Source organism: Microcaecilia unicolor, chromosome 11 (genome assembly GCF_901765095.1).
Source record: "Microcaecilia unicolor chromosome 11, aMicUni1.1, whole genome shotgun sequence".
Lineage (NCBI taxonomy): Eukaryota > Metazoa > Chordata > Amphibia > Gymnophiona > Siphonopidae > Microcaecilia > Microcaecilia unicolor.
Window position 1 is genome coordinate 83,583,385 of NC_044041.1, and position 16,054 is coordinate 83,599,438.

A 16,054-nucleotide genomic window follows, 5' to 3' on the forward strand; every position below is an offset into this window, starting at 1 on the left:
AGAAACGTCCATGTCTAGGGACTTCCAAATCTAGGGACATCCAAATTTAAGGATTTGGACATCTCTGACGGTATTTTCGAAACGAAAGATGGACATCTATCTTTTTTTTTTTTTTAAATACGGGAATTTCGCCGTTTTGCAAGGACGTCCAAATCACAACTTGGATGTTTTTTTCGAAAATGCCCCTCCACGTTACTATGCTAACTAACTTATGTTCACTTAGCCAGTGTGAGACAAGATCCAGACAGTTTTGAAAGGGTCCAGTAGAAGGAGTGTAAGGATTGGTAGCATAAATTAGAAAAATACCGTCAGCATAAAAGTGGAAAGAAATACCAGTCGACTGAATGAATGATAGTGGCTAAAGGACTTATGAAAAGATTGCAAAGAAGAGTTTAGCCTCAGGCCCGCCCCACCCAGAAGCAGAGTCTGTCAGCTCCCAGACCCCGACAACAGCTTACCACCGCTTATCGCGATTCCGTCTACCCCTCTCTTCCTCCCTCCCTCCGGCGCTGCAGTCTTTAATCTATCTATGATCCCAGCAGCATTAGCGATGTATCCACGCTGCCGGGATCCCAGGCAGATTACTGCAGCGCCGGAGGGAGGGAGGAAGAGAGGGGTAGACGGAATCACGCAATCCTGGACCTCGCGGCCGGGTGCCTTCACACTGCCCCCGGAAGCCTTCTCTTAAAGAGAAGGCTTCCGGGGCAGTGCGAAGGCAGCGTGGATACATGCTGCGTGCCTGGATCCCAGGTAGATTACTGTCTGCAGGCAGCGCCAGAGGGAGGAAGAGAGGGGTAGACAGAATCGTGCGATCCTGGACCTCGCGGGCAGGCAGGCGAGGTGCAACTTGATCTGGGAGAAGGGCACAGCAGAGGGAGGGGTGTTGAGCAGAGTGAGGGAAGGAGCAGGAGATGGATGGGACTAGGAGGGGTGGTGAGCAGAGGGTGGATGGGACTGGGAGAAATGGGGCACAGCAGAGGGAAGGAGCAGGAGATGGATGGGAAGGCAGGGCCCCAGGGAGAGAGGAGAAATTGCTGGACATGGAGGGAAGGGCAGGGGAGAGAGGAGAATTGCTGGGTATGGATGAATGGAGGGGGGCAGGGGAGAGAAGAGAATTGCTGGGTATGGATGGATGGAGGGGAGAGGAGAGTTGCTGGACATGGGTGGATGGAGGGGAGGGAAGAGGAGAGAGGAAGGTTGCTGGTGGATGGAGGGGAGGGAAGAGGAGAGAGGAAGGTTGCTGGACATGGATGGAGGGAAGGGCAGGAGACAAGAGGGTTGCTGGACATGGATGGAGGAGAGCGAAGGGAGAGAGAAGAAATGCTGGACATGGATAGAGGGGATGGAAGAGTGAGGAAGGAGATGAGATGAGGGAAAGGAAGAGAGGAGAAAAACTGCACATGGATGAAGAAAATAGGCAGAAGCTGGATCCACTGGACAGTCAAGTCTGCGGAGGACCCAGCTTTTACTTATGGATATAGAGCAAGAAATTAAGAAGAAAGGCGGAAAGTAAAGAAATGAAAGGAAGCCCTGGAAACGGAGTTAAGAGGACTGATAGCAGAAGAATCAGATACTGGGCCAGCATGATCAGAAAAACAAAGTCACCAGACAACAAAGGTAGAAAAAAATAATTTTATTTTCATTATAGTGTTTGGAATATGTCCACTTTGAGAATCAGGTGCTCAACATTAAAAGTTTATATTTATTTACTTATTTATGGCATTTTATCCCACATTAAACATGAATTAGATTGGAACCTGGGATCATTTAAAGTTTTTTTCCTGGAGAGAGTAATGCATTGCCTCCCCCCCCCCCCCCCCAGGCTCTCTCCCCAGCTATAGCCAGCTCTGCAATTTTGAGGGGAGGTAGACGTGAGGGGGGGGGGGCAGAGGTGGACCGGGGAGAGAGCCTGTTGTTAAATATTTACCAGCACACCACTGTTTAGTGCCCACCCATCCAACCTGTTGGCCCACCCAAAAATTGACTTCTGGCTACGCCACTGGATAAGAGCGATTAGTAAGAAAAGAAGACAGCCAAATAAGGGCAGATCCTGACAGAGCAAGATGTGATATCAGGAGTGAATGATTGACAAGATCAAAAGAAATAGCAAGGACAATGTTACGTTTGTATAGGTGGGAATAAATTTCACTTAGTAAAGCAGTTATGACGGTCTCAGGGCTGAAGTGGGCCCTGAAACCTGACTGTGCTGGGTGAAGAGCATATAAGAGGCAGTGGTGTACCTAGGTTGGCTGCCACTCGGGGCAGATTGCCGCTATGCCCCCTCTATGGCGCATCATCCACCTCCTCCTCCGAAGCACATCATCCTCACCACCTGGGGGTGCACAGAGCAATCTCGTGGCTGTCAGCTCCGCCGGTCCCCTGCCCCGGAACAGGAAGTAACGTCAGAGGGGGCAGACAACTGGCAGAGCCAACAGCTGCAAGACTGCTCCATTCACCCCCCTTGCTTCCTGCACACGGACCTGCCCCCACTGCCCATACTTGGTACGCTAGAGAAAAGAGGAAATCTATATGTACACGATTTTCTCTAGGACTTTAGAAAGAAAACAAAGATTTGATACAGGACGATAGTGCGCTGAAATTTGAAAATGAAGGGAAGGTTTCTTTAGGATAGGTCGAACTACTGCAGTTTTCCAAAGAGTAGGTACCTGCCAGACGACAAACAGCTATTGATTAGGGAGAGAATCTTAGGTAAAAGCCCTAGTTCCGAGATCTTTAACCATTGGGATGGGAAAGGGTCAAGTGGACAGGAAGTATTCCTCATTGAGGCAAGGGTTTCTGCAGAGTATCTAAACAAGTTCTCGGTACTGCACGATTCCCAGTCAGGATTTCACTCTAATCACAGTACGGAAACCGTACTAGTCACGCTTATGACCAAACTCAAACAATTGATAGCATACGGCAACAACATACTACTGTTACAATTTGACATGTCAAGCGCATTCGACATGGTTGACCATGGAATTTTATTACACATCCTCGAATACTTCGGAATCGGAGGTAACGTTCTCAGGCTTTCCTAACCACCCACTCATATCAAGTGACATCAAACTTGATTACATCAGCCATATGGACACCTGAATGCGGAGTTCCACAGGGATCTCCCCTCTCACCGACCATATTCAACCTAATGATGACACCCTTGGCTAAGCTACTATCGAATCAGAATCTAAACCTATATATGCCGATGATGTAACAATCTTCATCCCATTCAAACATGATCTAAGAGAAATTTCCGACGAAATCAACCAAAGCCTACACATAATGAACTCCTGGGCAGATGCATTTCGACTGAAACTAAATGCTGAAAAAAAACCAATGCCTAGTTCTCACCTCGCAATACAACAAGAAGGAATTTACCACCATCAACACACCTAATCTAAGTCTACCAGTTTCAGACACCCTAAAAATCCTTGGAGTCACCATTGATCGACACCTAACACTTGAGAATCATGCAAAAAACATAACTAAAAAGATGTTCCATTCAATGTGGAAACTAAAAAGAGTCGGACCATTTTCCCCAAGGAATGTCTTCCGCTACCTGGTGCAATCACTGGTACTCAGTCATCTGGACTATTGTAACTCACTCTACACCGGCTGCAAAGAGCAAATACTCCAAAAACTCCAGACAGCCCAGAATACGGCAGCCAGACTTATATTCGGCAAACCAAAATACGAAAGTGCAACACCCTTTCGCGAAAAACTACACTGGCTCCCACTCAAAACGCATTACGTTCAAACTCTGTACCTTGGTCCATGAAATCATCCATGGTGACGCCCCAGCCTACATGTCAGACCTAATAGAACTACCACCCAGAAATGCAAAACAATTCTCCTGCACATTCCTCAACCTTCATCCTCCCAAATGTAAAGGCTTGAAATACAAATCAATGCATGCATCAACCTTTTCCTATACAAGCACACAGCTCTGGAACACACTGCCACGTAACCTGAAAACGGTTTACGAAATGACCAATTTCCGCAAACTCCTGAAAACTTATCTCTTCGACAAAATATATCATAAAGAACAACACGCATAACTCTACATTCTTTAAGATATCCAGGAATGTTCTCTAATGTCTTTTGCTTTCACACTATCATGTACCTAATGTCTATGGCTTTAACACTATCATGTATCTCACCATCATGTACCCAAAACTTCTGCTAAAACAAATGTATACTCTTTTCTATTTCCAGTACTATGTATTTCACCATCATGTACCTAAAACTTGCTGTAAAACCAAATGTACATTCTTTTCTATTTCCAGTATCCACGATGAATTGTAAGCCACATTGAGCCTGCAAAAAGGTGGGATAATGTGGGATACAAATGTAATAAATAAATAAATAAATATTATCAAGAGGGGTGGAAAAAGGAGTGGTCAGAGAATGTAAATTGGAGTAGGTAAAAGTTGCACTGATGGTTTTTAAGTTAGTATGCCTCTCAGGACTTATTGTTTTGCTTTCTCTGTAGCTGCTCCTTGTTGCTCCCCTGAGAATGACCACCTTAAGTGATTGTTTAGTCTGCCTAATGGTTACATCAGCCCTGATACACACCCCAGTTCACAAAGGCTCCCTGGAAAAATGTTTATGGGGGAGGGGGAACAGGGGGGCTTACTTCAGAGTGCAGCTCTGGTCCTGGAGGAACCTGGAGTCTCAGTAGGCTGTGATACCCTATAAAGGATCAACAAAGGACAGTCATGGTCCACAGACTATGGAAACCACACAGGTCCCTTTTTAAGATGGCAAATGCATTGAGAAGCCTCTCCATCCCATGTTATTGGGTCTCTTCTATTTTCTGTTTCTTGAGAAGAAGAGAGGCGACTTTTAGGGGCGAAAGGACGGTCCCCAGAATCCATAAAAGTTTCAGTGGTGGGAATCTGATGTTCACCTAGCATTTAGTTTACTCATTCCAAACCTAATCCCACTGAACATCAGTCTACCATCCAGTCACATCTATCTCTTTCTGCCACTGGTTTCTCCCAGGATACAAATAATAAACTTTGCCTTTTGCCCTTTTCCATTCTGCCTCAGTTTCATAGGATGCCAGCCTGTTTCTTTTTCAGTCATCATGTCTCATTATTCTGTCTTTTTGAGCCCTTCCACCCTGTCCCCCTTTCTTATTTGCCCCATGGGCCTGGCTGCAGTACAGATTAAGGAAGGATATGCAAGACCTGCCCTGGCCACCACCAGTTGGACAGCTCTTTGACCCGTCCTTCAGTGATGAAGGTGATTTGCAACTTTACCTCCCCATTCCTACCCTCCTACACATAACTTCCTCCTGCCCTCTCTTTCTCTCTCTCTCTCTGCTGTTTTGGTATCTGTCTGTCTCCTCCCCCCCCCCCCCCCCCATTATCTTCCTGCTGACTGGTGCTTGCTTGGCTGCAGTCTTCTGTTTCACTCTCTGCTCCCCCCAACACCTTAATCTCCCTACTCTGTACCTCTCACAGAACCACATGTAGGATGATGGACAGGTTTTGACAGCCTAATCTGGTGCTGTAAACAGCTTGCTGTGCAATCACCACATCGCAGAGTAAAGTGCCCTGTCCCTTCTCCCTTTTGCTTTTGAAGTAATCAAAAACCCATTTCATTATTCAGTGAAGCAGATGGGGGGGGGGGGGGGGGGGAAGAGGAGGCGGTTGGGAAGTAGCAACACCAGGCTAGGAGGGAGTCGGGATTTATAATGACAGAAATGCATTCTTTACTTACATATTTAAGGAGAGCTTTAATTTTAGGGTGGGAGTTGATGTGATGAGCTCATCTTTTAAAGCAACTGAATATTTTAAAAAATAATTTATAAAACATGCCTGGTCGTTAAATTCCTCTTTTGCATTCATGGTTTTTTTAAATTTCATTTAAGGAGATATATCATGGCTTAAAATTTGTGAGAGTTTTTCCTCCATCTGTGCACCCACCATTATGAGTCTGAGAATGAAGGGCACTGCTCAGCATCAGAACCTCATTCAGGAGGAGCACCAGCATGACTGAAATGAAATAGAATGGAATTTCGGCTTGAGTAAGGCCTTTTTTTACTGGTAATACCAGTACTCAATGTGAAGGGTGGACTGGATGGTGAAACAATAAATAAAATGTGTGATTTATAATAAAGGCTGCAGACTTTTTAAAATTCAAAACAAGAAGGAAACTTAGGAATAAGACCATACAAAGAGCAAAAGCACACTGCTGCTTTAAGAATACTTAGGCACCAGTCAGAAACGAGGTGATGATTTGAGAGGGGTTTAGGCTGAGATCTGGATGAAGCAAATGCCTTTAGATATGGAAGAAGTGACACTTTCATCCCCTGCTCTCCTCTCTTTTCTTTGCCACAGTGCAGTTTGAAAACCCCGAGTGGGAGCACATGTCCCCCACTTCCAAAGAGCGCCTGCTGTCAGCCAAGCCAATGAGCCCATTGGCAGGACGGGGGCGGTACACCGGTTGCACCCAGAGCCCTGAACGTAGCCTTGTCATGGGTGAGAAAGTGGACCTGTCATTGCCACTGGAGAAACAGGTGTAAGTAGCAACAGCAGGATCCAGGAGTACTTGTGGGGGTTTTTTTCTGTTATATGTATGCATGTCTGTAGGGGGAAGTAGTACAGGGAGTCCTTCCCAGCAGGAGAAATGAATAGAAGTTAATACAGTTCTGGAGTAGGAGTTTATGAGAAATAGAAACTTGAGTGGGAAATGAAAGTAGCTGCATTGTTTTCTTCCCCTTTTTCCATTCTATCAGGCAGATGATCAAAAGCAAACGCAGTGCCATACTAGCGCCGACGTTTGCTACCACCCCATGATCAGAGCCCTTGAGCGCGTGAAACAATGAGCTCGAGGGCTCTCAGTGCAAGTAGCATGCAAATGCATGCTAATCAGCGCTTAACACATTCATCCCTAATGATCAGCATCCAGCGCGCCAAAGATTGGGTCGCTGGCCACGACAAACCCTACGCCAGCTGTGAGCTGGTGTTAGGGTTTGCAGATCATTGGGGAGGAATGGTGAGCCCTGTCCAGCATGCATTTGCATGCTGGCAGACCTCCATTCCCCCCCTACAGCAAACCTGCCAGCGAGGGCAGTTGAGGACATCCAAAATTTGGACGTTTCTGTGACGGGGCAGTTGAGGACGTCCAGAATTTGGACATTTCTGCAACGGGCAGTTAAGGACATCCAAAATTGGATGTTTCTATGAGAAAGACGTGTTTCTCATAGAAACATCCAATTTTAGACGTCCTTAACTGCCCATTGCAGAAACATCCAAATTTTGGACATCCTCAACTGCCCCCTTGCTATACCACAGACACCCCTTGAAATTTGGCCATCCCTGCAACTGGCAGTTGAGGACGTCCATCTTCCGATTTAACGATGGATGTCCTTCTCTTTTCATTGGTCTCCAGCCCAGACCTGTCAAACAAGTGTGGGAGGATTGTGCTGCGCGCATTTTCAGGCACAATTCTCCCGCACTTCTACCCCATGATCAGAGATAATTGTGCTGCTTAAATTTGCATGCATTATCTCTGATCATAGGTCTAATAGCACCCCACGCTGTTCCGGCGCTATTTTAGAGCGCTGATTGGAACAGCGCGCGGCTTTTGATCATCTGCCTGTAAGTGATGAAGGAAAGGCTTCAAAAATTGTAAATACTGTGGTACTGTAAAAGACTCCTCTGGGCTGCTCTCGGTGACAGTTGTGACTCTTCTGTCTGTCCTGATGCAGAACTGCAGCCGCCCAGTAACTATCAGAGGCAGCCAGGCACTTCCACCAATGCCCTGGAGGATGATGTGAGCTCTGCCTGAAAGGGAAAGAGCCAGATGCAGAACATGCCAGGTTGAGAGATCTGCTTGTAGCTTCCACTCCAATCAGGCACAACCCTTAGCAAAATCTGAACCTTCCCTTCCTCTCCCCCCAGCATCGCTGAAAGGTGCTGTGCTGCTTTTTCCATGGTTCTGCACAGGGATGGAAGTAGAGGTAGAGGTTAGGACAGTGCCATAGCCACAGGTGGGCACAGGCCCACCCAGCAGTGGCGCTTCTGTGATGTGGTTAATGGAGCTCCCCAAGCCCTGCCAGCTGAAGACTCCTGGCATCACTCCTTCTCCCCAGCAGGTTTTCCAACATCTCTCAATTCCATCCCCCCATATCTTTTAAACCCTTCAGTTCTTCGCCAGCAGCGAGCAGTGATTCTTACCCTCCCCCCCCCTAGTTATGAGTAGTTGCTCACTTCCAGCAAAGAACTGAAGGGTTTAAAAGGTACAGTGGGGAAGGGGGGAAGAGTTGAGAGAAGCCCAATTGCCTGGGGGGGGGGGGGGGGTCGGGGTTCTCGTGCCTTGGGCTGTAGCCCACCCAAAATTGGATGTCTGGCTATGCCCCTGTATAGAGAGCTGCAGGGAGAGGGCAGCCTGTTGTATCTGCTCCTCGTTAGAGAAGACAGTTATATCCAGAAAGAGAGAGAAGTTAGATCTCTATACTGATCCTGAAATAAGGTAGTCCTTGACTTTTCCTTGCCCCCCCCCCCTTCACCATGGTCTGATAGTGCCAGTATTGTGTCCCCTGCAGCTGGTACCACGGGGCCATCAGTAGAGCCGACGCAGAGAACCTGCTGGTGCTGTGTAAGGAGTGCAGTTACCTGGTGAGGAACAGCCAGACCAGCCAGAGTGACTATTCCCTGTCCCTGAGGTAAGGAGAGACCACGCCTAAGCACACCTTATATTCACAGAGCAAAATGCACAGAACTAGCATGTGCGTGTACATAGAGCAACATATGTGGCAGCATCATGGGCATATGTGTAAACACAGGTCAAAGTACACAGCTCAGCACTTGTACATACAAACAAAATACACAGAACTGGCTCATATACGTCTGGGTTCAGGGGTGATATATGTGCTCGGTGTGCTGATGGCTCCAGGAAGCTCTGGAAGTGATATAGTGGAGCGATGGAGACGGAGGAGGTGAGCGTTAGTGGACATTCCCGTTTCTGTTTATGAATCATTGTGCAGAGGCTTTGCTGGGAAGTGTGGGATGGCACACCTCCTCTTCCCCATCCCTAGCCTCTGCTGCTTGTTAGTTAAGGAGAGGTAGCAGTATTGGCCTGTGGGAAGGATTAGAGGTGTCTGGGGAAGAAGCAAAATGAATATAGGGAGTTACCAGCAGCAGCTTGTGGACCATCTGAAGCAGTGAGAGGAGACTCCTGCTGCAGTTTCTGTACCCACAGCTCTATCTCAGATGTCCTTCCCTTCAGGCAGCATCTAAGCCTATCCTGACTCTTAATTCCCACTTTGCTTTCCTCCAATGTAACTCTGTATGGCTTGGTTCGCTTTGGGTTATTCTGCAAAATGACAATCATGTGGACCGGGCCAACAGGTTTTGAAGATTCTATAGATGTTTCTTTCCAGCTCAAAATAAGTATGAACAGAGCAGAGAAGGAGGCCATTTGGACATCTTTTCCCTTCCTCTCCTGCCCTGGGGATTGCTTAGGTTCTGCCTCTGATGTCAGTGTTGTCATGGCACTTATGGAGAACAGGGTGGGAAGAGGTTAAGGTTGTGACTAAATCAGTTGACACAGACACTAACCCTTTTAACTAACATCATCTTTCAGTGTGCTCTGCCTTTAATAGCCTCTTCCTCTGGGACCCACCAGCACTGAGTGAAAGTCCTTTGGGGAAAAGGGTGACCATGGGTTATTATAGCTGGATAAGACGATACAGGCGCTGCTTTTCCAGGTCCCATTGTTTGTTTTAGGCTCATACTGAAATACCTCTGGAGATATTACTGCGCACATGGGCAGCTCCTGCAGGGAGCATTCATGAACCAACATTTTTACAGAGGATAATTAATCAAATTATCCTCTGTACAAAATACTCTTTCCATTGCAAAATGTATGAAGTACAAGGGAAGGAGAACTGAATATTCTTTGAGAACCCTGTTGTTACACTGTGCATGTGCAAAAAGTGTTTCTGAAGTCAAAATGTCCTGTTCTGGCTTTTTATTGCATGTATCGGGGGAGGGGGGACCTGATTCATTTTAGCAGGTGCTATATTTTCACAATTCCCACACATTACTAACTGTTATAAATAGTGCATGCTGAAATGTCCTAGTGCCTGCTAAAGTGACTTGAGTAAATCCCAACCCTATATCATTTATGTTTGAAAAAGATGGCATATCCTCCTCAGATAACTTTTATCCCTTTGCCCCTCCCCAAGTAATTATGAACACCATGCACCATACCTCCCAGAATAATCTGGGTAAATGGGTTATTTGACAACTGCCCACCACTGTTCTCTCTAAGCTGAGTGGGAGTCCTCCACCTACAGTCCTGCCAGTGGGGGGTGCTGTTTCACTATTACATTTCAATATTTATTTATTTATTTATTTGTACTTTGCGCACACTTTTTTCAGTAGTAGCTCAAGGTGAGTAACATTCAGGTACAGTGGGTATTTCCCTGTCCCTGGAGGGTTCACAATCTAATTTTGTACCTGAGGCAATGGAGGGTTAAATGATTTGCCCAAGATCACAAGGGGCAGCAGTGGGATTTGAACTGGCCACTTCTGGATGTGAAGACCAGTGCACTAGGCCACTCCAATAGTGAGGGACAAGCAAGCTCTATAGGACTCTAAGGAACTTGCCTGTCCCTACCAATTGAAAGCACAATATTTAAGCACTGCCCAGTTGGAGGACTCTCGCTCAGCTTTCAGGGAACAGTGTTGCCCACCCTCCCTGTTGGTAAAAGTACCTCCTGTTGTTTTTTTTTCAGTTTCTGCAGAATCTATAATTTTGCTTTGACTGCGGCTACTCTTTGGTGCCCCCCACCCCAGAAGCTACTGGCCTAGGTGACTGCCTAGTCTTTCCTAATAGTTGGGCTGGGGGCCAATGTTCAAAACTAACGCTAGTGTTAAAAAGCAGTTAGCCCTGATTTGTGTATGTGTTATTGTGCACCAAATGCAAGAGCTTAGGCGCAGGTGTTAATGTGTATGTTAAAGATGGCCGCAAATTGTATTGAAATGTATTTAAATGGATGTTAATGAGATCAGTAAATATTCCTTCCCAATGCGCAAACAAATGCCCTGCAACGCACAGAAGGAAATGGTGGCCCATAATGCTGAAAATGTAATGGCAGGTCAGGGGCAACATAGAAGTTTTTTAGAAGATTTCTTGTCAATTTCTCACATTGAGCTGCAGGTGTTGTCTTCTTTTCTAAGTGAAAGGAAGACCGTGTAAGTTTTTAAGCTTTGATAGGGAGAAACAACTATGTGTGCGAGTCCGAGCAAAAGTGAAAGCACACATTGGCATCTGTTTCTCTGAGCTTAAATATCAATTTATTTATGAAAATACATGTTAGTGTAAACAGTTTTTGAAAGGCTCATAATTAAAAGCAGGGGCGTAGCCAGACTTCGGCGGGAGGGGGGTCCAGAGGCCAAGGTGAGGGGGCACATTTTAGCCCCCCCCCCCCCGGCGCCACCGCCCCCCGCCCCCGACCCTCTCGATTCCCCCCTCCCGCCACCAACCCTCCCCCGCCACTGTCGTCTTTTGCTGGTGGGGCACCCCAACCCCGCCAGCCGAGGTCCTCTTCTTCTGGCGCAAGGCTTCATTCTGTTTCTGTCAGACTCACAGAAACAGAACGAAGCCTTGCGCCGGAAGAAGAGGACCTCGACTGGCGAGGGTTGGGGTCCCCCACCAGCAAAGGCAGCCGACGGCGGCAGCGGGGGAGGGTTGGCGGTGGGAGGGGGGGTCGAGAGGGTCGTCAGCAGGGGGGGGTCCAGGGCCAAAACTATGGGGGCCCAGGCCCCCGTGGCCCCACGTAGCTACGCCACTGATTAAAAGCTCAGGAGAATAGCACCGCTGTGTGCTTACACTTCCAGGTATGTCTGTGCATGCACACAAGAGCAGTCCTTACTAGAAAACCTTTGTACGCATGTGCCAGGCATGGTCCTCCCCTTTACTTTGTGTGTTTGTTAGTGCAAATTAAGCATGCATATCATTTGCATATGCTTTCTTCTGAGCATTGCTTCACTATGTTTCTGCATTGCATGCCATGTTGAGGAGATCTCTTGATAGCTGCCATTCCAGTCATGCAAAATCCTTAGCAAACTCTGAACCTTCCCTTCCTAAGAAACCCACCCCACCCCTGAGCAAGAATGCTACTTTCTGACTGTACTGGTTATGACAGAGGAAGTATGTGTTCTGGCTGTACCAGTAACTATCACATGGAGAAATATGCTTCCCCTCCCCCCTTTCTGACTGTACTAGTAACGGTGACATTAAAGATCCTGTTTCTCTGCTCTCTGTAGGAGCACCCAGGGATTCATGCACATGAAATTTACAAGGACAAAGGACAACAAGTATATCTTAGGCCAGAACAGTGCTCCTTTCGAGAGCATCTGCGAGGTTATCCATCACTACACCAGCAGAAAGCTGCCTGTGAAAGGAGCTGAGCATCTCTCGCTGCTTTACCCTGTACCAGTACAAACCCTCTGACCATCAGCATCCGGGTAAAGGCTTTCTTGGGTTCAAACTGCCTGGATCTAGATGTAGCAGGGGGTCTTCCCAGTCCCCCCCCCCCCCCGGGCTGGCATATGAGGAGACAGAGACTGAATGTACAGGAGTGACAGACTAGAGCTGGTGATACCCTGCAGGATGCATCAGCAACCAAGAAACCAGCTTTTCTTTTTCTTCAGAACTGAATTGATCCAGAACCAATATATCTGCAAGAACCCTGCATTACACTGGTGTTATGCACTCTGCTCTGTATCCCAGGAGCCACTCCTGTGACCCCCCCCCCCCCCTCTGGAAAGGGCAAGTGTGATTGGGAGTGACAGTGACAGTGTGTGAGCCACAGCACAGTTAATTAACTCTCCCCAGTTATTCTGATCTTAAGGTGGCTGGGAGGAGGAGAGCAGAAAGCATTACTTCCAGAAATAACATCCAATAATGGTTCTGTTTAATACAAATCTTTTTGGACTATGGTCTAATTATTATTTTTGCTATGTAGAAACATGAAAATCCTTCCAGATGTGGTTTCCTCAAAATGATTGACTCCAAAAACACCAATTTTTTAAAAATAGAATATTTCCAATACAGAATATCAGAAAAAAAAGAAAAACTTGAAATGTGTGAAAGCCATTGGGTTGAAGACCGGCTACTTCTCTGTGTTCTCGCAGGGATACATGTCCTGTCTCAGGAGGCCCTTGTGACTGCTCTGGACCACCCACGAACACTTCGCTGGATTATTAGAATAGAGCTTGATTATTACAAACAGTGAATGCTGTGTCAAAAGTATTTTTTAAATGTGGATTTAGCTCACACCTTTTTCAGTGGGATCTCTAGGTCAGTGTTGTTCAGGTATTTTCCTGTTCCCATAAGATTTACAATGGATTTTTTGTTTGTTTTACCTGAGGCAATGGAGGGTTAAGTGACTTCCCAAGATCACAAAGAGCAGCAGAGGGATATGAAGTGGGCTTCCCTGCCCTTGTTTCTTTTATCCTCTACTCTTTCCTCCCTTCTTTATCTACCTTGCTTTTCCTCCCTGGCTTTGTCTTGCTCTTTCCTTCTTTCCTAGTCTTCTTTATGCCTCACTGCTGGCTCAGACCTTTGAGTGTGGGGGGAGAGAACCAGTGCCTGTACCCTTAACAATAATTTATTTATTGGGGGGGGGGGGGGGGTCCTGCCTGTCTTTGTTTCTGGACTTGCCCTTCCCTCACCTCTTTGCTTTTCCAGCAGCTGAATTTGTCTTTCTTTCTCCTGTGCCTCCCATGGTGTTGTACCAAAGTGCTGAATCTGTCTCATGCTTTTCTGCAGCTGGAATTGGGAGGGGGGGGGGGTCTGCCTGTCTTTGTTTCTAGACTTGCCCTTCCCTCACCTCTTTGCTTTTCTAGCAGCTGAATTTGTCTTTCTCTTGTGCCTCCCCTGGTGTTGTACCAAAGTGCTGAATCTGTCTCATGCTTTTTTGCAGCTGGAATAAAAAGCTGACATTTCCTTTGCAGGTTTTTCATGGTTCATTGTCCCCAGAGGATGTGAGGTGTGACAAGACTGTTTGTACCAACATAAGCTCTTTGCTTGCAGCACTAAAGTGAAACAGGACACCTGGCACTGTAAAACTTACTGTTCCCCCTTCCTGCTTCCCATGATAATACTTGTATTATAGGGTTACCATATGGCTCCAGAAAAAGGAGGACAGATTGAGCCAGTCTGGGTTTTACAGTGCATATACAGTTCTGTATGATGGTGATATGTATGCCAACTCTGTTTCTCAGAGAGCTCACTAAGTGGGTACCTGTGGTAATGGAAGATAAAGTGATTTTCCCAAGAGTTGCCAGATGACTCCAGATTCATACAATAGGCTTGATCCTGTCTAGAGATTACCTCATTGCATGATGGGATGTGTAGTCTTGATGCTCTTAGCAACTGCAACTGGGAAATCAGAACTATAGGTCCCTGCATGCAGTAGGGTAAAAGCTGGGAATGGGTCAAGCTTATTGGATGAATCTGGAGTCAGCTGTCAACTCTTGGACAAATCACTTTATCTCCCATTGCCACAGGTACCCACTTAGACAGTGGACAAATCTGAAGCCAGCTGGCAATCTTATTGGTCAAGATTACAAGGAGTGTCTGTGGGAGGGTGGGATTTGAACCCTGACTTCCCTGCTCTAAACAGTAAGCCATCTTCTTCCTTTCCTAGTTGTAAAGATCGATCCCTGCCCCAGAGACCTACAACACGTAAAAAGATATAACACTTGATAACAGAGCATGTGCTGCTAGGAGCATAATATTCCAGGGAGCCAGAGACTGTATTTTGTATCAAGGGCTACTGAGAATACAATATCAGAAGAAAATGTTGCTGTATTGAGAAAATGAAGAACATTCAGGTAACAAAGACCCGCACGGTCCATCCAGTCTGCCCAACAAGATGTTAATTAGTAGGACATAACACACCTCCGGGTATGTACTGAAAGACCTTTAATGCACATCCTAGAGGCAGTATGAGTGGCTTGAGTGCATTCAGCACCCAAGAAATGACAGGCTACAACGCAGTCTGGAAAACACCCTGGAACCCAAATCATAACAATTGATTTTTTTTTCTTTTTAACAAGCAAAAAGCTACCCTGTATATTATAGTTTATATAATTTATTCAGACTTTCTATACCGCCCAAACTGACACGCAGAACAGGACGGTGTGCAATTTGTAAATTAAAACTTTATAAAGGAAAAGGAACTATAGTAATTATAGGACAGAGAAAACCATTCATGCTAAAAGGTAAAGAACAGTCAATAACCAAATAGAAAGCATCGGTTTAAGGAAACTTTCAGGGATGCTCAGCCTGTAGAGAGAGAATGACAACTATTACCAACCATCTATGGATGAAAAACATGCTCGAATAGCCATGTTTTTATAGTTCGCTTAAATTCTTTGATGGTAGTAACACTGCGAATACGTAATGGTAAATTATTCCAAGAAACAGGGGCAGTAAAGTATAAGGAACATAAAACATGGCTCTAGTTGGTGCCTTGTCGTGTTGGATTCTGAGGTCAGTAGCAAGAGTCTGCTGGCTGGAAAATTACAGCGTGTCAAGCCTCTCAACCTTTTGATAATGGGGAATGGTACAGAATGTGCTTACTCAGCGGGAGCCCCAGAAACCATACCAGACAGAACCAGAATCTGGGAGTTGTTTTTCATGCATCTCTTCTGTGCTTCGTGCTTCTTTCCTCTTGCCATTTAGCAGTAAACATACTAAAAGGATTAGCAAGGATTATGGGGTTTTCAGATACCTAAAATTAGCCAGATACCTTTAGCAGCATATCAATAGAAATCAAACAAAAGAAAACATAGAAAAGAAAATAAGATGATACCTTTTTTATTGGACATAACAATACATTTCTTGATTAGCTTTCGAAGGTTGCCCTTCTTCGTCAGATCGGAAATAAGCAAATGTGGTAGCAGATAGTATATATAAGTGAGACATCCAAGCATTACTTTGACAGTCTGACAGGGTGTGGAGGGTGGGGGTGGGTAGGAGGTATGCATGGGGACATCAAAGCATTTCATTGATATTCTAACAA

General features: G+C 46.1%; 1 protein-coding gene across 1 annotated transcript in view; it reads left to right on the plus strand.

Annotated features, from left to right (window-relative positions):
• SHD (Src homology 2 domain containing transforming protein D) overlaps positions 1–13,650 on the plus strand; it is a 63,368-nt gene extending 49,718 nt beyond the window's left edge. Inside the window, exons 4-6 of the mRNA XM_030220141.1 lie at positions 6,348–6,528; positions 8,558–8,677; positions 12,288–13,650. Of these exons, the coding sequence (XP_030076001.1) occupies positions 6,348–6,528; positions 8,558–8,677; positions 12,288–12,474 (488 nt within the window). The 3' untranslated portion in view covers positions 12,475–13,650. The remainder of the gene's footprint in view (positions 1–6,347; positions 6,529–8,557; positions 8,678–12,287) is intronic.
• Positions 13,651–16,054: the final 2,404 nt, after the last annotated feature.